The 26,220-nt window shown below is 36.3% G+C and overlaps 1 protein-coding gene across 1 annotated transcript in view; it reads right to left on the bottom strand.

Moving 5' to 3' along the window:
• tcerg1l (transcription elongation regulator 1 like) overlaps positions 1–26,220 on the bottom strand; it is a 182,222-nt gene that overhangs the window by 14,677 nt on the left and 141,325 nt on the right. Inside the window, 3 exon segments of the mRNA XM_056470142.1 lie at positions 6,650–6,738; positions 13,560–13,642; positions 23,269–23,394. Of these exon segments, the coding sequence (XP_056326117.1) occupies positions 6,650–6,738; positions 13,560–13,642; positions 23,269–23,394 (298 nt within the window).

The following is a 26,220-nucleotide window of genomic DNA, read 5'->3' as shown; positions in this document are numbered from 1 at the left end:
TGGAGTTTACATGTTCTCCCCGTGTTTGCGTGGGTTTCCTCCGGGTGCTTCGGTTTCCCCCACAAGTCCAAAAACATGTGGTATAGGTGATTTGGGTAAGCTAAATTGTCCGTAGTGTATGTGTGTGAATGAGTATGTATGGATGTTTTCCAGTGATGGGTTACAGCTGGAAGGGCATCTGCTGTGTAAAACACATGCTGGATAAATTGTGGCGACCCCAGATTAATAAAGGGACTAAAGCCCTGCTCACGCTGTGAGATTTCAGCCCCGATTTTGTCATCTGAGACAAATTTCGGAAATTCTAAAAGATTCCTGAAATCCTCGACTAAAATCTGCGGTCTTTGATCGTTGGTTTGACACGGTCACAGACAGCCGGTTTATTATGGTGGCTTGAAAAGCCAGCATACTGTTATCTATCTTAAACTTATTATGGTGGCTTGAAAAGCCAGCATATTGTTATCTATCTTAAACTTATTATTCTTCTTCTTCTTCTTCTTCTTCTTCTTCTTCTGAGACTAATTTCTAAGTGTATCTCCTCCTAGGCCTTTCAAGCTACATACTTCAAACTTTCGTCAACCTTCAAACTGGTCTGACTCGGGTTGCTATATCTTTTCTAACTGATCCGACCTTGGGTTTTCCGAAAAACGACCCAGAAAAATCCCAAAAGTCCCATTGACTTAACATTGGGTCAAACTTTGTGAGCTCATAACTCTGCATCAGACTGTCCTACAGACTTCTAACTGGACTCATTAAACTCAGTCTAGCCAGCAGCCAATAACTGATGACTTTTTAACTTACTAGCCACTCCCTAGCAACCACTTACAGCACCCTAGCAACTGTCCCATAGACTTCCATTGTAAAAGACTCCCATTTACTTAACATTGGATCAACCTTTGTGAGCTCATAACTCTGCATCAGACTGTCCTACAGACTAGAGTCTGGCCTCATTCAACTCAGTCTAGCCAGCAGCCAATCACTGATTACCTTTAAACTTACTAGCCACTCCCTAGCAACCAATTTCAGCACCCTAGCAACTGTCCCAGAGACTGTGACTAGCTATTCTAACACACGCTAACAGTTTTAACATCCTACTGACATGCTAATCTTGCTAGAAAGGTGCTAGCAACACGATAGTGACATGCTAGTCATGCTAGTAACATGCTGATTCATGCTAGAATCATGCTAGTAACATGCTAGTTACATGCTAATTAATGCTAGAATCATGCTAGTTACATGCTAATTCATGCTAGAAACATGCTAATTCATGCTAGAATCATGCTAACAACATGCTAATTCATGCTAGAAACATGCTAGTAACATGCTAATTCATGCTAGAAACATGCTAGTAACATGCTAGAATCATGCTAGTAACATGCTAATTCATGCTAGAAACATGCTAGTAACATGCTAATTCATGCTAGAATCATGCTAGTAACATGCTAATCCATGCTAGAATCATGCTAGTAACATGCTAATTCATGCTAGAAGCATGCTAGTAACATGCTAATTCATGCTAGAATCATGCTAGTAACATGCTAATTCATGCTAGAAACATGCTAGTAACATGCTAATTCATGCTAGAAACATGCTAGTAACATGCTAGAATCATGCTAGTAACATGCTAATTCATGCTAGAAACATGCTAGTAACATGCTAATTCATGCTATAATCATGCTAGTAACATGCTAGAATCATGCTAGTAACATGCTAATTCATGCTAGAAGCATGCTAGTAACATGCTAATTCATGCTAGAATCATGCTAGTAACATGCTAATTCATGCTAGAAACATGCTAGTAACATGCTAATTCATGCTAGAAACATGCTAGTAACATGCTAATTCATGCTAGAATCATGCTAGTAACATGCTAATTCATGCTAATATCATGCTAGTAACATGCTAATTCATGCTAGAAACATGCTAGTAACATGCTAGAATCATGCTAGTAACATGCTAATTCATGCTAGAAACATGCTAGTAACATGCTAATTCATGCTATAATCATGCTAGTAACATGCTAGAATCATGCTAGTAACATGCTAATTCATGCTAGAAGCATGCTAGTAACATGCTAATTCATGCTAGAATCATGCTAGTAACATGCTAATTCATGCTAGAAACATGCTAGTAACATGCTAATTCATGCTAGAAACATGCTAGTAACATGCTAATTCATGCTAGAAACATGCTAGTAACATGCTAATTCATGCTAGAAACATGCTAGTAACATGCTAATTCATGCTAGAATCATGCTAGTAACATGCTAATTCATGCTAATATCATGCTAATAACATGCTAATTCATGCTAGAAACATGCTAATTCATGCTAGAATCATGCTAGTAACATGCTAATTCATGCTAGAAACATGCTAGTAACATGCTAATTCATGCTAGAATCATGCTAGTAACATGCTAATTCATGCTAGAAACATGCTAGTAACATGCTAATTCATGCTAGAATCATGCTAGTAACATGCTAATTCATGCTAGAATCATGCTAATAACATGCTAATTCATGCTAGAAACATGCTAATTTATGCTAGAATCATGCTAATAACATGCTAAATCATGCTAGAATCATGCTAATAACATGCTAATTCATGCTAGAAACATGCTAATTCATGCTAGAATCATGCTAATAACATGCTAAATCATGCTAGAAACATGCTAGTAACATGCTAATTCATGCTAGAAACATGCTAGTAACATGCTAATTCATGCTAGAAACATGCTAGTAACCTGCTAATTCATGCTAGAATCATGCTAGTAACATGCTAGTAACATGCTACCTCATGCTAGAAACATGCTAGTAACATGCTAATTCATGGTAGAAACATGCTAGTAACATGCTAATTCATGCTAGAATCATGCTAGTTACATGCTAATTTATGTTAGAATCATGCTAGTTACTTGCTAATTCATGCTAGTAACATGCTAATTCAGACTCGGCTTTTCAAGCCACCATAAAGTTTGTCCTCAAACTTTAATATCTAGTTATTATTCTTCTTCTTCTTCTGAGACTAATTTCTAAGTGTATCTCCTCCTAGGCCTTTCAAGCTACATACTTCAAACTTTCGTCAAACCTTCGAACTGGTCTGACTCGGGTTGCTATATCTTTTCTAACTGATCCGACCTTGGGTTTTCCGAAAAACGACCCAGAAAAATCCCAAAAGTCCCATTGACTTAACATTGGGTCAAACTTTGTGAGCTCATAACTCTGCATCAGACTGTCCTACAGACTTCTAACTGGACTCATTTAACTCAGTCTAGCCAGCAGCCAATAACTGATGACTTTTTAACTTACTAGCCACTCCCTAGCAACCACTTACAGCACCCTAGCAACTGTCCCATAGACTTCCATTGTAAAAGACTCCCATTTACTTAACATTGGATCAACCTTTGTGAGCTCATAACTCTGCATCAGACTGTCCTACAGACTAGAGTCTGGCCTCATTCAACTCAGTCTAGCCAGCAGCCAATCACTGATTACCTTTAAACTTACTAGCCACTCCCTAGCAACCAATTTCAGCACCCTAGCAACTGTCCCAGAGACTATGACTAGCTATTCTAACACACGCTAACAGTTTTAACATCCTACTCACATGCTAATCTTGCTAGAAAGGTGCTAGCAACACGATAGTGACATGCTAGTCATGCTAGTAACATGCTAATTCATGCTAGAATCATGCTAACAACATGCTAATTCATGCTAGAAACAAGCTGATTCATGCTAGAATCATGCTAGTAACATGCTAGTTACATGCTAGTTAATGGTAGAATCATGCTAGTTACATGCTAATTCATGCTAGAAACATGCTAATTCATGCTAGAATCATGCTAACAACATGCTAATTCATGCTAGAAACATGCTAGTAACATGCTAATTCATGATAGAAACATGCTAGTAACATGCTAGAATCATGCTAGTAACATGCTAATTCATGCTAGAAACATGCTAGTAACATGCTAATTCATGCTAGAATCATGCTAGTAACATGCTAATTCATGCTAGAATCATGCTAGTAACATGCTAATCCATGCTAGAATCATGCTAGTAACATGCTAATTCATGCTAGTAACATGCTAATTCATGCTAGAATCATGCTAGTAACACGCTAATTCATTCTAGAATCATGCTAATAACATGCTAATTCATGCTAGAATCATGCTAGTAACGTGCTAGTTCATGCTAGAATCATGCTAGTAACATGCTAATTCATGCTAGAATCATGCTAGTAACATGCTAATTCATGCTAGAATCATGCTAATAACATGCTAATTCATGCTAGAATCATGCTAGTAACACGCTAATTCATGCTAGAATCATGCTAATAACATGCTAATTCATGCTAGAATCATGCTAGTAACATGCTAATTCATGCTAGAGTCATGGTAGTAACATGCTTATTCATGCTAGAAACATGCTAGTAACATGCTAATTCATGCTAGAATCATGCTAGTAACATGCTAATTCATGCTAGAATCATGCTAATAACATGCTAATTCATGCTAGAAACATGCTAATTCATGCTAGAATCATGCTAATAACATGCTAATTCATGCTAGAGACATGCTAGTAACATGCTAATTAATGCTAGAAACATGCTAGTAACATGCTAATTCATGCTAGAATCATGCTAGTAACATGCTAATTCATGCTAGAAACATGCTAGTAACATGCTAATTCATGCTAGAATCATGCTAGTAACATGCTAATTCATGCTAGAATCATGCTAATAACATGCTAATTCATGCTAGAAACATGCTAGTAACATGCTAATTCATGGTAGAATCATGCTAGTTACATGCTTATCCATGCTAGAATCATGCTAGTAACATGCTAATTAATGCTAGAATCATGCTAATAACATGCTAATTTATGCTAGTAACATGCTAATTCATGCTAGAATCATGCTAGTAACATGCTAATTCATGCTAGAATCATGCTAGTAACATGCTAATTCATGCTAGAAACATGCTAGTAACATGCTAATTCATGCTAGAAACATGCTAGTAACATGCTAATTCATGCTAGAATCATGCTAGTAACATGCTAATTCATGCTAGAAACATGCTAGTAACATGCTAACTCATACTAGAAACATGCTAGTAACATGCTAATTCATGCTATAATCATGCTAATTCATGCTAGAAACATGCTAGTAACATGCTAATTCATGCTAGAATCATGCTAGTTACATGCTAATTTATGTTAGAATCATGCTAGTTACTTGCTAATTCATGCTAGTAACATGCTAATTCAGACTCGGCTTTTCAAGCCACCATAAAGTTTGTCCTCAAACTTTAATATCTAGTTCCCGTTGCAAACAGATTTTCCCTCTGAGGAAGTTCTGGCAGTGTGAAAAGATTTCAGACACTTTCCTGCAGTGGGACAACAGCTGCGATGAGCGTCAATCCAAGAACCAATAGGAGCGCAGAATCTGATGACGCAATCCATGCGACAATTCAAACTACTACGGGGAAATGTCAAAACATTTTTTTTCTTTCTGGTTTTATTATCGAGACATGCTGTGTGCAAAATTGCTGCTACAGATTGTTTACGTTTGCTGTGAGGAATCATTTCAGAATGCGGGAAAGTGAAAGTGTCGCAGGTGGATGACGTCAATCCCCGGGAGAGTTTTTTCCGTGTTTGGTGCGTCTTCATTGTGGTTCAGTCTGACATTATGATGGCTGAGATCTTACAGTGTGACATGGGAGCCATGTTCGTGCAGTCTGACATGCTACAATCGTTCAGGATTATAAAAAATCTAAGTGTGAGCCGGCCTTATGCTGAAAATAAAATAAATGAATGAATATATCTATAATCTAGATATAGTTTAAGACTTTAAATATGAGCATAAACTAGAGAAGCTGGATACTTATTCCACTACCTCGATGTGTTCTCTATTTAATTTCTGTTAAGGATAAAACCTAAAGAGATTTGATCTGTCTACATCCTAAAAAAAAATAGGAATGGAACCATCCTCCATATCAGGATAATCTCACAACAGCTCTGATTCTGTGAAGCTGGTGTCATCAAGCACTTGTTAAATGCCGAAATTAAAGAGTGAAGCCGGTTCGTGTGTGTCAACAAAAGCTGAAAGCGATAAGCCATGACGCCTGCTGGGTTTCAAAAATGCCTCTGCGTGTATGTTTGTGTGTTTGTTTGCTGAGAAGGAAAGCCCACACTGGTTTGGCAGAGGGAAATGGAAGTCTTGCATAACACATTGTCCAAATGCTGTTTTTTTTTTTCTTTTTTTCCGATTGAGTGTCACTGCATCTGTTTAGCGCTGGAGGTTTGCCATGTATTTTATTCAAGCATGTATTACTGTCATCAAACAGTTCTAAAGCGGCATGCATCATTTAAACTGTGCTAAAGCTGCTGACATTTATGACGGCACGAGAACCTATAAAACAAGCATCTTTATATCACCATATAACAACAAACTGCCTATTGAAGCATTTCAGAATACAGGAGAAAAATGTTGCGTTTACAATTGTGGCATTTTAAAGTGTAGGTCGACACAATTGCGAGAGCACAATTGATTGGTTATTATCTTGCATGCAGAGAAAGTCATTTGTTAGCTATGCATTGGATTGATGGTGAGCTGTATACATTTATATATGCACAAACAATACTGGTGGTTACCATGGTGATCCAGGTATAGGTGTGGATGCAACTGGCCGCTTGTCTTTGGGCAAAATGTCCTCGCCCATGCTGACTTTGAAAGGCTCATCCTGGAAACACACACAGAAAAGATATGTCAGCGTGACATAAAAGTGCATGTGATGTTGTCTGAGTGGTCAAAATGGCTTTGTAAGTCTTTATTCAGTATTCAGAATGTGACCAGGTCTGGGACGAGATATGCTTACATCCTAGCGAGTTTTCCATCCTAGCGTGAAGCAAGTGTTTTTAAAGTTTGCAAAAAAGAAAGGAAAAGAAAAATCCCAAATGAGAATTACAGTAGGTGCATTTCCCTCAAGTTGTGAAAGATCCTGTAAAGTAGGGCTGCACAATATATCATTTCAGCATCGCAATGTGATCATTCGCAATAGTTACATCACAGCAAATGCAATGTTGTGTTTGTATTATAATTTATTATTTGCATTCGTTTTTGATACCTGTGTTTGTATAGTGATTTTTGAAAGGATTCAGGTATAGGAAATTATACCACTTGTGACCTCAACTACAAATTTTATTAAATAATTTTTATTATTTAGTTTAGGGTTGGGCGATGTCAACCAATTTGGCATCATACGATGTCTATTGTAAAACATTGCAATGGACGATGGCGTCGTCGTAGTGGCGTCGTCGTAGCGGTGAATTAATTATTCATGAATAATTAATTAATTCATAACAACTTAATTATTTGTAGTCTACCGTTTCAACTATCTGACTCACATGGTCTTTGTTTTTGCCATAAACAAATCATAAATAAATAAAGATAAGTTACATATAAATTACCACCTGTCAATCACTTTTTCCACGGGACTCTGGCATGAATAGGCAGAGCGATCTGTGTTGTTATAATGGTGTCGACAAACTTGGTTGGTAAAAAGGTGCACAACCAACAGGAACCAATCAACAGTATCTGAGGTATTCGCTAAAATTAATTAGTGCAAGCGTGAATGTGAAAGATTGAAGAGGTGAACTGATGCTGTGACACGTTACCTGATTGATTCAAAAGACCGAAGAGTCATTAGATAGAGATAAGATTAATTAAATATCGCCCTTATCAACTATAGTGAGCAAGATCCAGTGGTATCCTTGATAAACTGTCCGACGTGCACTGCTCTCTGGGATTTTGTGCTCAAAGTACACACACACACACACACACACACACACACACACTGGCCACTTCATTAGGTACACCTTAGTACTACCAGGTTGGACCCCCTTTTGCTGTCAGAACTGCCTTAATCCTTTGTGGCATAGATTCAACAAAGGTACTGGAAAAATTTTCTGAGATTTTGGTCCATATTGACATGATAGCATCACGCAGTTGCTGCAGATTTGTCAGTTGCACATCCATGATGCGAATCTCCCGTTCCACCACACCCCAAAGTGCTCTATTGGATTGAGATCTGGTGACTGTTGAGGCCAATTTGAATACAGTGAACTCTGTCATGTTCAAGAAACCAGTCTGAGATGATTCGCGCTTCATGACTTGGTGCGTTATCCTGCTGTTCTCCTCTGACCTCTGGCATCAACAAGGCATTTGCACCCACAGAACTGTCGCTCAGTGGATATTTTCACTTTTTCTGACCATTCTCTATAAATCCTAGAGAAGGTTGTGTATGAAAATATCAGTAGATCAGCAGTTTCTGACATACTTAGACCAGCCTGTCTGGCACCAACAACCATGCCACGTTCAAAGTCACTTAATTCACCTTTCTTCCCCATACTGATGCTCTGTTTGAACTGCAGCAGGTCTTGACCATGTCTACATGCCTAAATGCATTGAGTTCCTGTCATTTGATTGGCTGATTAGAAATTTGCGTTAACGAGCAGTTGGACAGTTGTACCTAATAAAGTGGCCAGTGAGTGTATATATACAGCATGCAATATGCAGATCACTTCACTCAGTAGACAGTAGACTGTGAAGTAGTAAGGTTTTGCATGTGCTTTTTTATTTTCTACTCTGTAATCATGCTGGCAGAGCGAACTTCAATTATCTCACCCCAAACATGGGTTACAAGGCTAATAATAAAATATAGTGTTGATTATCAACCCGATAAATGGTCTAGATGTGTTCGGCCTTGAACGCGCTCAAAAAAAACATCCAATTACCCAGTTCCTGCATGACCGAGCGATGCAGATTACTGATCCTCCACATACTGTCGAGCAGCAGCCTTGCACATGCTTTACGGTCAAATGAATTACCGTTCTGGGGGAATTTCGCTAATTAATCTGGCTGGAAAGATTTTAAAAGCCGTCACCTATGGGGACACTGTGGTACAGCGCTCAACAAAAGCGATTATTAACTCAATCTTAATTGGACTCCAGATCTGATTGTGCCCACAGTGTGACCTTTTCCACAAATCAGTTCGATATTTCTTCTCCCTCTAAGACAATCCAAAACAATTTTCATGAGGACTGAGATCTGACAATGACTTGAATAGCAATGGCAATTAGGCTGCATGTGATCTTTTTTTTTTTAAAGCAGCTATTTGTGAATATGAAAGGTCTGCCAAGATATATTCATAAAACAAGTGGACTTATTGTCTCCCAAAAGAAAGAAGCAATTATGCCTGAAACGAGTTTCAGCTATGTTTAGCTATGTTTCAATTCAACGATGCGAGACTTGTGTGCAATAAACATTTGTGAATGAACCACCATTTTCATTCAAAGAGGGCAAAAGAGGACAAAATTATCACTTCCTAATAAACTAGCACCACACCGACACCAACCGGGTGCTCCGCTTCCCCCACAGTCCAACATGCGGTATAGCTGAATTGGATAAGCTGCATTTGCCATGGTGTACGAGTAGGAATAGAAGTGTATGGGTGAGTCCCAGTGTTGGGTTGTGGCTGCAAGGGCATCCGCTGTGTAAAACATATGCTGGATAAATTGGCGGTTCATTCCGTTGTGGCGACCCCTGATTAATAAAGGGACTAAGCCGAAAAAAATAAATTAATGAATTAATAATAATAATAATAATAATAATAATAATAATAATAATACTGTAGAAAATCTCTGTGACATTCTCCCTGAAGCCCTGCCCTCTGTTTGTTGAACCTCTCTGATGCACTCAGTGACTACGTTTACATGGACATCAGTAATCATATTATTATTGGCCTTAATAATAAGATTAAGGCATTTACATGAGTTGCTTTTTCAATGTTTCTTTCGTGTTCCTGTTTTACATGTTATAGCACATATTTCCATTAAAGTCATCGCGTCACCACTGTCCGCATTTCCTCCGAAGTTTCATGTTATTTCGGGTCTTTCATTTTTAAATTGTCGACTTGAACTGCAGTTTGGCACTTTCACTTTCATTCCGTAACATTTCATGCATGCCCCCTGTGACAAACGAGATATTGGATGCAACCATGAACTGCTGGAAGAGTGTTGTTTTGGCTGAGGGATTTTAGAAAGACCAAGTTTGAGATGTTTTACGATGTGGTCGCTCCACCGGTTTGACCATTATTGCCGTCACATGATGCTCATTTAAGTTATCACAATAGGTGCGTTCGACTTGAACCATGGCTACAGCCGGCGATCAACGAGATTAGCCGAGCGGGGGTGGAGTTGAAAACAGAGCCGTCAAGCCGGACAGCTATTTTTTTTTTTTTTTTAATTTATAACAACAAAAGATTTACAGTACAAATAAAACAGAATACAGTCTCTACAAACTAGTTTATTTTTAAACAACAAAGGAATTATGAATTTAATCATATAACAAACGCATGAGAGAAATAAGGGGGTAGCGAGAGGGTAATATAAACATATAAAAATGAATAGGCCTATTAAATAGGAAGTAATAAGCACAAATTCTAGGAGTTTAAACATCACTCTAGGCTAATACGTGTTTGAATATGCTAAAAAGAGGTTTACATTTATTTACATTTTATAGATATAAAACTTTCCAATATATAGTGTAAAACCCAAAACTAGGTGGTTTGATAAAGCCTTAAACAATAATTAAGATTATTTTGTATAATGAAAGCATTTTAAAAAAAATGTTCCTAAAATAAATGAGCTACACTTTAGAGGTTTCCCAGAAAGAGCAAGGTACGTCAGTGTCGCTTTTAAAACTTGTGCATAAATAGATAGACAGGAAAAAAAAAAACATTATAAGCGTATAAATCATTTTATAATTGTTAATAAATTAGTTCTTTAATTTAAGAAACATTGAGGGTGTCTCGATCAATGATGATGATAATTATTTTATTACAAGTCTCTAAGACTTAGAGTTAATATTCAGGTTATTCACTAAAATATATCATTTAAATCGTTTATGGAGCTGAATACAGTATACAAAAGACTGATAATAACCCTATGCAAACAATCTAGCCATTATGAACAATTATTTAACAAAAGATGATGTTGCAGTAAAATATTTGAAGTCTTTTAATAAGCATGATGTGTGCAAGATAGAGAAGGTATGAAAAGTGAATTGTTTGTTTGGAAGTTTGCGAGACGGAATTTGTCCAATAATAAACCTGAAACACACGTGGTTGTTGTCATGCGGTGAACTCGGCCAATCGTGTAATATCAGTGTCGTCATTGCAGCTCCTGAAGTCACTCTTCAGATGCTGCACCAGCTGAATCAGTCGTCTGATCTCAGAGTGCTGTCGTGGTACTTTGATGCCACATGTGACAGTCACGTGGTGTCGGCGCAGCATCAATCCCGACAAAATATCTAACAGATGCATTCGACTTCATGCATCGCTGCGCAGACCGATTGAAATCTGTCTTAAAGCAATGCATGTAGTCGAATGCATCTATTGTCTGTTACAACACATGAATTTTTTTGATGTGCATGCTGGAATTTATTTGGTGAATGTGTTTTCATTGTAGTTTATGCATTTTTTTCTTCTCAGACAAAAGCTTTATTCTACTCTGTGCACATAAGTTTTTTTTTTTTTCACATTTTCAAAATGTATGCACGTATTGGCATTGTCATGAACCATTTTTGAACCATTTTTATGTGATATTCCAAAAATAGGTAAATCATAGCTAAAAAATACAAATATATATCATTACCACCATTAGTGCTGTTTTTACAAGTATTGAATATTGAGGACATTTTTGGAGCTGAAATTATGGTGATTGGATGTTTGGTTTTCAATAAATGGTGTAAGCAATAGACCAATCAAAACAGATAATGCCATTTGACCAATCAGAACAGAGTGAGGCCATCTGACCATTCAGAACAGATTAGGCTAGTGGAAAGACTGGGATCTGTTAATCAAACTTTTCAGATGCTTTTAAAGAAAAGAGATGATGATACAATGTGTTTTTATACCATGAGCCTGTACATTTTTAATGTACAGTAAAACTATTGTTAAAACTGAACATGATTAGTGAAATACGCATTTTAAACTGAGTTGTTTTACTTGAACTTGAACTAACTAGAACTACTTCCCCAGCATTCTATCACTAAAATAAACTGATTCAGTTTAAATGCAACTGCAGCAACTCAAACTGTAATTAACAGTTTCCATATTTGTGATTCACAAGTTTTTTCCACTTATTTATGGTTGTGAATTGCATTATGGGATGTTGATCTCTGCTCTGTCGACTTCTGGTGAAAATTTTATTTACTTTTCTTAATCTGTCTGCTTTGGCAAAATCCACATTATACACTCTAAGAATAAACGATACAATGTTGAACCAAAAGAAGGTCACTGGGGCTGTACTCTTTTATAGGACAGAATTGTACCTTAAGACCATTGCATGTACCTTTTAAGGACATGATTTGCACCATGGGTTTTTAGAACCTGCAGATACAATATTGTACCTTCATCAAAGGTACAAATCTGATGCATGAGGGTACCACCACAGTGACAAGACACTGCACCTCAACATTGTTAATTGTGTTCCTTCAAGAACTATTTAAAGGCATTTTGCTAAATGCAAAATGTGTCAATTTATTTTCAGTAAATATAAAACATCAAATACATTTCTAAACAATGTTTAAACATAAATAAATAAATAATAAAGTGTAAATGCACCTTTTCCATTTGCATAAATGCACCTTTTCCATGTACAATAAGGAATAAAAATTATTTTATCAAATTAAAATAAATTTAAAAGACATTTCACAACACTTTTTTACAAAAATATTACAAAAACACATTCTCCCATCTACAATATAATTTTTTTTCTCTAATTTTCACACAATACCTTTGTAATCACTTAAACATTAAATAATTTACTTAATTTTAAAATAGAAATAGAATTATGCAATAGTATTGTAGAAAGATATGCACAATGTTTGATTAGTTTTACAATACTTAAAATGTCTGCATGAACACTTTGCATATGCAGGACTTTTGCCAGCTCACGTGCGTAGTTGAAAGCAAACGCCAAAAGATGCAGAAATCAATAATGAAAATGTATTTAACAGAAAATGCTTACCAAATGTTTAATAAAAATTAAATGTTTAGTTTACAATACCTATAGTTTTGTTTTGCCAGTTGTTGTTTTTTTTATAGAACTTAATAATTACGATTTATGAGCATGCTTTTAAATGATGATCCATGTTTTAATATGGAAATTATTCATAAAATCACTTTACCTTTCCAGTAATATTTATTTTCATGGATATTGTAGTAAAAGAGTTGTCCAACACTTATGTAGCTTTTTTTTTTGTATTTTTATTTTTTAAGAGAACAATTTTGTACCTCCATTTCAACTGTTTCTTAAGGAACATTATTTGTACCTCTGTGAACCTTTTTTTTTTTTATTTTTTTTGAGAGTGTATAAAGTGGAAATAAAGAAAAATAAAACATTCAAACCTAAACAAGAAAGCATTCAAATAACATAAGAGCAACAGTTTTAGAATAGCATGCATAAATCTAATAAAAAAAGAGAGATAAAAATTACAGACCTCAGCTTTAGCCTCTGGGTTTGGGTTGCGGTGGAGCACTAAGGCGTTTGTGCAGGATGGCTTCTTTAATTTCAGCATCTTATCTGAGGACAGAGATAAATGCTTAGTATCCCCCTGATGCTCCTTTTCAAATACACATTGTTCCCTCCAACAATGAGCGCCACATCAATAGTAAATATAAAGAGTAAGAGACGATAAAGAGACAATCTCCTCTAAGTTGATTGCAGGAATTCTAATTAAACATTCAAATGTTCATCTATTAATCAAATGGCTGTGGCATTGAAATTAATCAACAAAATCTCATAACGAACACACTGCAAATCAGTTTATGTTGAGAGCGATATTACTGTGTCTTCTATTTTCATCTGAGCAATCGTTAAGGAAAGACGGGTGCCTTGATTTGCATATATGAATATATGTGTTCAATTATAGGTATGCTCATATGTGTAAATGACAGTATTCTTCAATGCTCGATTGACATTCCTCAGACTTCAGAGATCACTACTGAATATGCTTTCGTTTTGCATTTCTATAATTAATAATAATGTAAATGAATAGGTGGCACAGTGGCTCAGTGGTTAGCACTGTCGCCTCAGAGCAAGAAGGTCGCTAGTTCGAGCCCCGGCTGGTTCAATTAGCATTTCTGTGTGGAGTTTGCATGTTATCCCAGCGTGGCTTTCCTCCTGGTGCTCCGTTACATTTCATTGGTTAATCAATTTTATTTAAGTTTCTGGTGTTTTGAAGGATAAAGAGCTGATTCTGACCTATACTGTAACCTCCGATGGGTTATTTCAGCAGACACAGGGCTCTTACAACTTAGTTATATTTAAGGACTTTTCAAACTCTTCAGGTGCATTTTCCAACTGTCCCAGCATTTTACAACTGTGGTAAATGAAATATTTACATGCACACACTTCATCAAATTATATATGATGCTATTTGTTACAATATTCTATAATGCAGCATAGCAAATAGTACAATATTTTAAGGAAAATTTGAATAGGTTTGCCCAAAGCCCATTATGAACACTCAAATGCTGCCTCATTTATCTCATCTCACATCTAAGATGTCATATTTAACATTAATACATTTATTTGAATGATCAGATTTTTCCATATATTTAAAAATATTGCATTATTTTTGGCTAAAATACATTAAAACCAAAATGTCCAATAGGGGGCGCCAAATCTCTATCTTTGTCACTTTGTCATTGAATTGTTTATTCAGATTCGTTCGAATCGGCTCATTTAATTAAGTGACTCATGCTGCACTCAGAGATTTCTTGTTACCCTCATTTGTTAAGTGCTTAACTTTGTTTCAAATGGTACAAAATAAGAGGTGTTTAAAAGTATATTATTGTGAATAATGTACAGGGAAAGCCACTTGATGAGTTTTCAACATGTTTGTTTTATGTGTCTCAACCAAAAGCAGCCTTCCCTATGCTTAAAGCTAAAATACAAGAGTTTAATTTTACATTAGGCTATATGTAGATAAAAAAACATTTATTTTTACCCATTTTGAGACCCCCACAACCCCCCTACCCTCGTAATTCGCACCCTGTAATTCATCCATTACTATGAATCAAGAGGTGAGTGATTCTCAGTTTGACTTTTAGGTGATCGTCTGCTTTTCCCTGTTGATCACCCCATAGGCTGTTTCTCAATATTCGTTCTTCAGCGACTTTGCATTCTCGTGTTCTCGTGTAACGTTCTCATCAACAGCCAAAGTTCAGTTCCAGTACTCAAGACTGCAATAACAGAGGGCGCGTAAAAGTTCCCGGATGTGTTCTTGATATCGAGGATGAATCGACGCAGACTTGAGCAGAAAACTCGCTCAAGAAGTCCCAGAAGTCATTGCAGCTGAATAAGGAGTTGGGGAGCGCATGCATTTCAAATAGATGTATTAATTAAGTTCGGAGATATAACTTATTTATCTTAGTAGTTTCCCCTAAATGAGACGGTGAAAGTAAACATTATCATGAATATCTTTATAAAGGCATAAACACATTAAGGGAGTTTATTTGCTGAAATTTGTATTAATATTAGTTTTATTTGTATTGTGCAACATATATTTGTAAGGCTTTATGCATATTATATAGTTTGAAAAGGGGGAAAACAATAAATTGTTGTAAGAATGCTGTAATGATTAAATAATTTTCCATTAAAATGCATGAAGGTCATGTGACCATCAGGAAGAACCAGGGAAGAACACAGCATCTCATTTCTCACAGGACGCGATCCCTGTTCTCGCAGTCTCAAGTTTCACCAGAACGCATTCTTGGAATTGAGAAACCGCTGTATTTTCTGCGTAATCTGAATTTCACCATGTGAATTTCTGGTTGTTATATTTGATGTTCTGAATTTCTTTATCAATTTGAAACTGTATTTTCAAACTGGATATCTGTAGTCTATAAATTCAGAACGCAAAAAAACACGCCTATAAAAAATTCAGCCTTGAAAAATTCTGTTGTCTTACATTTCAGATGTTCAATATTCAAGTTAAGAAATTCAAATTAAATAATTCAAATTCAAAACCATTTTTAACGGCACATAAAAATTCTGAATTACAATTGTCAGAAATTCAAATGAACACAATCCAAATTCAGATTGTTTTGGCATATTATTAGCTCCATAATCTTTTACAAGATATTTTTCAAGATACTAGTTTTCAGCTTAAAGTGACATTTAAAGGCTTAACTAGGTTAATTAGGCAAGTTAGGGTAAATAGACAAATCATTAACAATGGTTTCTGTAGACAATCAAAAAAAATATTGCTTAAGTGGGCTAATAATATTGACCTTAAATGGTTTTAAAAACATTAAAAGCTGATTTTATTTTAGCCTAGATAAAACAAGTAAGACTTTCACCAATAGAAAATATATTATAGGAAATACTGAGAAAAAAATCCTTGCTCTGTTAAACATCATTTGTGAAATATTGAGAAAAAAAGGAATTCACAGGAGGGCAACTAGTACTTATTTACTTGAGTAATTTTTTTTCCTCAGATACTTTTCTACTCTTGCTCCAGTAACTTAAGATTGTTACTTTTACTTGTGTAAAAATTTCCGCAAGTACTTGTACTTTTAATTGAGTATAGATTTTGGATTCTCTACCCACCTCTGCTTTTAAGCTCCAGTATTTTTAAATGATTTCCCATAATCATTAATAATCATCTGACACCAAAGACTGAAATAATGATACTAAATAATATATATTTTTAACAATATTGGAGGTATAAAAAACATTTTACATTTTTTTACTGTGTTTTTAATCAGATAAATGCATCATTGTTGAGCATAAGAGGCTTCTTTCAAAAACAGTAATACAATAAACAATATAACAAGAAAGAAACGATATGAATTTACCCCAGTGGTGCTATACACAAAAGCACAATGTTCTCCATTGAGTATGAACAATGGAATTCTATTTGCTCTTCAATGAATATTGACAGAACGTTGAAAAAATCAATAATGTTGAAAAGAAAAATTACATTACAGGCAAAATCAAAAAGTCATCAAATACATTTTGAACACCAATTGATAAGGCTAAAATCTTATTACAACAACCAGCTACTGGCAGGCAGGCAAATCAATAAGAAAACAACACTGAGACTGTCAGTAATATTAGAAACCATTATACACTACACCGTCAGTCACTTCAGAGAGTTTGAATGCACTCAAAACTCAGTCTGGCCCCAAAAATAATTTTCACTTTATCTCCATGGAAAAGTATGAAATTAGATGTGGCAAGCATAAGGTGGAGTGAAAATCAAATGCGCTGCTTGATCTTTTGTCCCGCATGAAATTAAACTCAAACAGGCTGCATACTGAATTCTGCAGCTCAGGATAAGACAACAAAGAAACGCTAGAAAGAAACAGCTTCTGCTCAGAGGTGTGAATGGGCTTCATTAAAGGCTGTCTTGATCTCGCAAATAGTGTAAAGTCACTTACAGTACAAGGCATGCCAACAATTACTTCTCACAGCAAATACAACTGGTTAATTCAAAATATGTATATGCTTTGAAATAAAAAGAGAGAGTGTAAATAATGAGTTGCATTTGAACCTTTTTATAGCACAAAACCACAGTGATGTCAGGAGACTTGGAAATATAATAAGTCGTGTGAATCAAATCTTTCAATTAAAGGATAAAAACAAACTCCCTGAACATAAACTTTACTTCAGAATTTTGTGTTTCACAGGGAAAAAATGGAAAAGGATGGGTGACTAAACAATGATAAAACTTTACAAAATACATTTTAAAAAAGATCTGATCATGAATTCAATGTTAAAGGTTTTGAAGAATGTTTCATATTATTATTATTATTATTATTATTATTATTATTATTATTATTATTATTTTTAAAGTAATGGTTAAAGGTGCTGTAAGTTTTTGACTCTTCTAAAGCATAATACCATAATATGTTTGCAGATATTTAGGAAACATGCTAAGTGAACATTCTTGTTTATCTGAAAAACAATGGTGAAGTTGGATAATCTGCTTTGAAAATGTGTTATCTGTGCCGGAACGTGGTCTTTGTTTTGGTCATTTTAACCTGCCTCCTGTTTAGCCAATTATTTTTCAGCACCATGTGTTGCCTTGGTGGAAAGCCACATATTTCATTCATCCATTCATTCATTCAGAAAGGCTCTGAAAGCATTCGTCCATGACCGAAAAGCAACCTCTGGTGGACAGTAGCAGACTCTGAAATGAGACGCAGATTCAGAGTTCCACATGAGATTATTAATTAGCAAATGATACACAGTTGAAGTCAAAATTATTAGCCCCCCTTTGAATTATTATTTATTTTTTTCCCCAAATGATGTTTAACAGAGCAAGGAAACTTCCTCAGTATGTCTGATAATATTTTTTCTTCTGGAGAAATTCTAATTTGTTTTATTTCGGCTAGAATAAAAGCAGTTTTTTTATATTTTAAAAACCATTTTAAGGTCAATATTATTAGCCCCTTTAAGCTATATATATTTTTATAGTCTACAGCAGTGGTTCTCAAACTTTTAAGCCAGCAACCCCCAATGTAAGATACCCACTACCAAAGCATATCCAAACAATAAAAATATGATTTGTATTGTGCAACGTATATTTGTAAGGCTTTATATTATATATTTTGAAAAGAGGGAAAACAATAAATTGTTGTATGAATGCTGTAATGTTTAAATTTTCATTAAAAATGCATGAAGGTCATGTGACCATCAGGAAGAACCAGGGAAGAACACAGCATCTCATTTCTCACAGGACGCGTTCCCTGTTCTCACAGTCTCAAGTTTCACCAGAACGCATTCTTGGATTCGAGAAACAGCCGTATTTTCTGCGTAATCTGAATTTCACGATGTGAATTTCTGGTTGTTAAATTTAAGGTTCTGAATTTCTTCATGTTGAAAATTTGAAACAGTATTTTACAAACTGGATATCTGTAGTCTATAAATTCAGAACGCAAAAAACACGCCTATAAAAAATTCTGCCTTGAAAAATTCTGTTGTCTTACATTTCAGATATTCAATATTCAAGTTATAAAATTCAAATTCAAATTAAGAAATTCAAAACAATTTTTAACGGCACATAAAAATTCTGAATTACAATTGTCAGTGATTCAAATGAACACAATCTAAATTCAGATTGTTTTGGCATATTATTAGCTCCATAATCTTTTACACAATATTTTTCAAGATACTAGTTTTCAGCTTAAAGTGACATTTAAAGGCTTAACTAGGTTAATTAGGCAAGTTAGGGTAAATAGACAAATCATTAACAATGGTTTCTGTAGACAATCAAAAAAAATATTGCTTAAGTGGGCTAATAATATTGACCTTATTATAATATTTATATATAATATTATAAATAATATTTATAATAAGCCAACTGAAAGCAGGTTAATGCATTTAGATGTGGAGCAAATGCTGTGTAACCTAAAAAATAATAAAGATTATGATAAAGTTATGTTATCTTTAATGCTTATTATGATGAAATCATGTGATATGTGGTAGCTTTGTCCGGGGTTGCATGCAGAATATGCTGTTATAGCCTGGACAGCAAATGTTGTCAGGTCTTCAAGTAAAAAATCTTTGTTACTTTTGTCCCTCGTTACTTCCATCCCCGCTGAAAGTAGTAATGGATTACATATCAAACAACTAGCACTGACAAATCCCTATTAGACTGGGATGAAGCTGTTCTGGCCCCATAGCAGCTCTTTGTATCACAACAAGCAACTGCTTTGCAAAAATGGCTGAATGAAGATTCTGTTTGATTTATATCAGTCATCATCGTTACGCTGGAAGCGCTGAAAACTTCTCATCCACACCTACACAAAGCATTCATCTGTTTCTGTCAGCGCAGACACTTCCATGGCACGCGTCCACTTCTAGTCTTACATAGATCAAAAACAATGGAGAGGAATATTTAGTAGAATCACAAGCTGTGATGAACACAAGGCTACTGTCCAAAACATGGGACACACAGGGGAATGGGAAAAACTGCACATGATCGCAGAGTTGAAGGAAAAAAGTTAAGTAGTGTTGACATCATCATAATAAAGATCGGTTTTATTACTTGAAGTGTTCTGGGTCAATTTTATCTTGTGTAAAGTGCAGAGAATTTGATGATTGCAGAAGCAAGAATGCTTTTCAACCTTTTCTCTCAACAGCCTCTGTCTGTGACCACTTTTTAGATGTCTTTTAATTATAGTAGCCTTTAAATAAGTGCCTCCAGGGTTGAGATTTTGCAATAAAGTTGTCAAAAATTGATGCAATTTATAAAACAATTACTCAATTTAGAGCAATAACATCATTAGATAATACCACAAATTTTCTGGGCCAGGAAAAAATGATGCTTTTACAGGGAAGGTTTTAAAGGGCACCTATGGTGAAAAATCTGCTTTTCAAGCTGTTTGGACAGACATAAGTGTATATATAGTGTAGAGACCATCATATTGGGGTGATATAAACACACCCAGTCCTTTTTTTTTTTCAATTTAACAACATAAAAACGGTGGACCAATTGGAGCGGTTTTCAGACCGACCGCAACTTTACGTAGGAGTGCGGTCCCCCCGCCCACCGAATTGATTGACAGCTGCGCGCATTAACATGTTCCAGTAGTCACGTGTATAATCATATCAACAAGAGAGGACGAGCGCAAAGCAACCGGGAATAAAAGGTCTGTTCAGTTTGCTAGGATCATCAATCTTCATCAAATGTGATCAAGAGTGAGTTTCACATGTTTAAAATGTTTTAAAACAGTGCAAGTGTGTAATGAATTATAGCGATTTACTTCATCAGCACAGCCGCGTGTCAGAACAATTATAAAGGAAGACACTTCAGTCCCGGTTTGTGGACGTTAAATCAGGTTTATTTTGTACATTAACATAACAGAGATCCATACAGCAGTGGAGATTAAACTGTATCCTGTCACATTTGCGTGCAAAATGAGTGCAAATCTAAACGCGCGCTCTGTGTGTGTGTGTGTGTGTGTGTGTGTGTGTGTGTGTGTGTGTGTGTGTGTGTGTGTGTCTGCTGCGGTGTGTGTGTGCACGCGTGAACTTTGTAATGACATTGTGTGCGACTCATCAGTGCAACTGCACAACAAATACTCATTGGTAAAGTTCTTACTGTAGTATTTCTCATAAACGCTACGTGAGATCTGCTTCCTTTAAGTCTGTCTGTTGTCTGACGCAACCGAGGGAGGAGATTAAGGCACACAGAAAGGCACGTAGAAACGGTGGGTGGGGAGGACTAGCCTTAAAGGCGCAGTATGACAAAACAGCCCCCTAGTAAAAAAAAAAAGTATAAAATAGAATCTTGCAAAAGGTACTGTATCATGAAAAATCTGATGGGTGTTTTGAGCTGGGACTTTATGGACACATTCTGGAGACGCAAAACACTTATATTAAATCTGAAAAAAAAGGTAACCTAGGTGCCCTTTAAAGTAGAGGTTGCAATAATTATAGTAATTTAAAAAAAATAATTTTAGTTCATAACTGGACAGATCGAATAATGCTTACAAAGGTTTATCAAAACATCTCGTGGTATTTTATCTATTTATTTAGTAAAGGTATAGAAAAATTGAATTTCAGACATTAAACCTAATATGTATCATTTACTAAATCATAACTGCTTAGTAAAAACTACACTACTTGACAAAAGTATTGTTGCCTATCCAAGTTTTAGGAACAACAAATAATAACTTCTAGTTGATCATTTGATATCAGAAGTGGCTTTTATGAAAGGCAAAGGCCTCTAGATTACGCTCAAAATGAAATTTGATCATGTCTTGATTTTTGATTATTTCATTAGGACAGTAAGGTCTGACTTTTAGACTAAAGTCTTGTCACTTAACAGAAATATGTACAGTACAGTATAGAATATAAAATCATGGTGCAGTGGAAAAATAATGAATATTGTGTATGACTTTGATGAGCTTGGAGGACTGCATCCATACATCTCTGCAATGACTCAAATTACTGATTAATAAAGTCATCTGGAACGGCAAAGAAAGCGTTCTTGCAGGACTCCCAGAGATCATCAAGATTCTTTGGATTCATCTTCAATGCCTCTTCCTTCATCTTACCCCCAGACATGCTCAATAATGTCCATACTGGTGACTGGGCTGGCCAATCCTGGAGCAACTTGGCCTATTTTGCTTTCAGGAACTTTGATGTGGAGGCTGAAGTATGAGGAGGAGTGATATACTGCTGAAGAATTTGCCCTCTCCTGTGGTTTGTAATGTAATGGGCAGCACAAATGTTCTGATACCTCAGGCTGTCGATGTTGCCATCCACTCTGCAGATTTCTTGCATGCCCCAATACAGAATGTAACCCCAAACCATGATTTTTCCTTCACCAAACTTGATTGATTTCTTTGAGAATCTTGGGTCCATTAGGGTTCCAGTAGGTCTTCTGTAGTATTTGTGATGATTGGGATGCAGTTCAACAGATGATTCATCTGAAAAATGTACCTCCTGCCACTTTTCCAAATGATCAATTAGAAGTTAAGGTATTATTTGTTGCTCTTACCTGGGATCGACGACAAGACTTTTGTCAGGTAGTGTACCAGTAAAAACTGTTAAAATTATTATTTATGGTTAGACTTTTTCCTTTAAAATGTGACTTTTTACAAGGATATTCAGCAAACATGACTATGGCACACTAATGTACATGAGTTTGGGAAAAACATTTAAAAAAATGTTTTAGTAGTAATGTTTAGAAAAAAACACACTGATGCTGTCAAGCCTGTATTTAATCAATAAAAAGTATATCAGTGATAATCTTGCCACATATTATAGGGATTAAATTACAATGCAATTACAATATAATTGTCCATATATTGTCAAAGCTTAGTTTCCAGCATCATTACTCCATTGTCTTCATTGTCACATGATTTTATTATAAAATTGTCTGTTATTGTGTTGTAAATGTTAACAATAACAGACAATTTTATATTATTTTCCCCCTCCAGGATATGTAGATGAATAAAAAGTTTAAAATAACAGCATGCATTTGAAATTCAATTCTAAATGCCTAATATGTTCCCTTACTCTCACTTTTGATCAATTTAACACATCCTTGCTGAATAAAAGTATTCAATTCTAACCTTTAAATACCAAAACCTATGAATACTAATAAGAAGTATGCCAACATAATCTGAATTGCCTAGTTTTACGTGTGTGTGCGTGTGTGTGTGTGTGTGTGTGTGTTCTCTCACCCGCTGTTCTCTGCTTCTTCCAGTTTCCAGTGAGTAGAGTAACTCCAGGAGCTGCCAGTGAAGTCACAGCAGTGATCTGAGAGGGGAGAACGGGTCCCAACAAATTCTCCCAGCGCCGACGTCTTCCTGTTAGAAACAAAGAGAACATGGAAGTAGATTATTACTATGCATGAACTACAGAGATATACTTAAAGACAGACAGAGACTTGCGTAAAAAAACAGACTGGTAAAACTGGTGTACAGGATAAACATTGGATAAACATTGCTCATCACTTCATCTCGTGTGTGTCTTTTTGATATTTTATGCACCTATTGGATTTTTTTGAAGGTGGAATAAGTCTATAGTTAAATTTACAACACAACGCTCAAATGATCTCAGGCTGCTCTCTTAAACATGGCAATGACTTCACTAAACTTATACAGTATTTCTTCAATTGTTTTAAAGGACACCTTTGGGAATTGCTTGATTGGGAGATTCATCATGGATGTGCATACGGAAAAGCTGCATAAATCATACCAAGCTGCTATCATACCAACATGCATAAATCTATGAAGAATGTTTCCAGGACTTTGCTTAATCTCTGCCCAAAGAATTAAGGTAGTTTTGAAGGCAAAATGGGGTCCAAATCGGTATAAGCAAGATGTTCCTAATAATGTAGTTGGTGGATGTTTATATATTGGTTTAAAACCAGATTAGGCTGAAATAAGCCATTTCTTTACGGCAGGGATTGCATTAAACCATGTTATTCCCTATTAACTGTGAGCAAGTGTGAAAAGTAATACTATTAGAGAGACGATGCCAAGGACATACTGCAAAATACACAAACATAATGCAGTACAAATCAGTCTGGCTATCCGCTTTCCACAAGCCAATAATGCTAGAGGTTCAATTCTCAATGGGTTATATGCAGGGCAAGTGTTTTTCAGCCACTGATAATGTTTGTGTGACTATTTTCAGATTCATAAGGTTTTACAGCAGCGATAATGTCATTTAATTAAAATATAATCAGCTAAATAGACGTCAGCATTAATTTAGTTCAAGCATAAAACAGTATGTAATCCTTCAGGAGCACAGAAAATCCATAGAAAATGCTGTGGTAAAATACATTTCCATATATATTTTTTTTAAAAATGGCGCAAAACAAATTGAGGTAGTACTTCTTGGCAGTGTGAAACCCACTTCAACCTGCTCGATCTTGCAGGTTTGCACATTTCAACTTCCAAAAAATTTGACTCTTCTTAACAGATCATGCTGCACAACTTTTAGTCCAAGCTCTTGTCATTTCAAGGTTGGACTACAGCAATGGTCTCCCATCCTTCACTCTCAAGCCTCTACAGATGATCTAGAATGCTGCAGCTTGTCTGGTCTTTAATTAGCCAAAGAGAGCCCATGTAACAGCTCTCTTTATCTTTCTGCATTGGTTAGCGATTGAAGCTCGGATCAAGTTCAAATCACTGATGCTTGCTCACAGGACAGCCACAAGCACTGCACCTTCTTACCGCCACCTGCTCCTGAAGGTCTACATCCCCTTCAGGAGCCTCCGGTCGGGTTGTGAGCAACGACTTGTGGTGCCACCACAGAGAGGCGATAAGTCACTTTGCAAAACCTTTTCATTCAATGTTCCTCGAGGGTGGAATGATCTTTTCATTCCCTCTCGGACTGCGAATACACTTGTATCCTTCAAATGACAACTAAAACCCCACCTCTCCCAAACAGTGGTGGATGTAGACATGGGCAAAGTGGGCCCAGGGTGGCATCCTGCTAGGGGCGGCATGGAGACATTGCCCCCCCCCCCCCTTCACTTCCATCCGCGAAAGTCATAAGGGCGGTATGGACACCGGCATCTTGTTATGGGAGGCATGGAGACATCAACACCCCACTCTGTTAACTTCTGCCGTGAAGGGGTAGCATGAACAACAGCACCTTGCTAGGGGCGCCATGGACACCCCTCTTTACTTTCAACCGTGACAGGCCCCATCCCATCCCCCATCCCCTTTTACTTTCGAACGCGAAAAGGCGGCACTAACAGTGTAAGGGCGGCACAACTGTCGTTTGTCTAGAGCGTCAGTTAAGCATGCGCTGCTACTGCTTCCATGAACACCTGAACCCTGGTGAATAATACCATAACCACCTACACACTGCCTTTCAAAAGTCTTGTTACCTATCCAAGTTTTAGGAATCATTTTGCATCAGAAGTGGCTTATTTGAAAGGCAAAGGCCTCTAGATTACGCTTATTTTACCCAAAATAAAATATGATCATGTCTTGATTTTTAATTATTTCATTAGGACAGTAAGGTCTAACTTTGCTTAGACAGACGTCTTGTCACTTAACAAAAATAATGTCCAGTATAGAATATAAAGTCATGGTGCAGTGAAAACAGAATGAATATTGTGTATGACTCCCATGAGCTTGGAGGGCTGTATCCAGACATCTCTGCAATGACTCAAATCACTGATTAATAAAGTCATCTGGAATGGCAAAGAAAGCGTTCTTGCAGGACTCCCAGAGATCATCAAGATTCTTTGGATTCATCTTCAATGCCTCCTCCTCCATCTTACCCCAGACATGCTCAATAATGTTCATGTCTGGTGACTGGGCTGGCTAATCCTGGAGCACCTTGACCATCTTTGCTTTTAGGAACTTTGATGTGGAGGCTGAGTGCTATCCTGCTGAAGAATTTGCCCTCTCCTGTGGTTTGTAATGTAATGGGCAGCACAAATGTCTTGATACCTCAGGCTGTTGATGTTTCCATCCACTCTGCAGATCTCTCACACACCCCCCCATACCGAATGTAACCCCAAACCATGTATTTTTCTTCACCACGAAACTTGACTGATTTCTAGGAGTATCTTGGGTCCATGCGGGTTCCAATGTGTTTTCTGCAGTATTTGTGATGATTGGGATGCAGTTCAACAGATGATTCATCAGAAGAATGTACCTCCTGCCACT

The sequence above is a fragment of the Danio aesculapii genome, chromosome 12 (genome assembly GCF_903798145.1).
Source record: "Danio aesculapii chromosome 12, fDanAes4.1, whole genome shotgun sequence".
Classification (NCBI taxonomy): Eukaryota; Metazoa; Chordata; class Actinopteri; order Cypriniformes; family Danionidae; genus Danio; species Danio aesculapii.
Note: the sequence above shows the minus strand (reverse complement) of the source record. Positions and strands in the feature narration are given on the sequence as shown.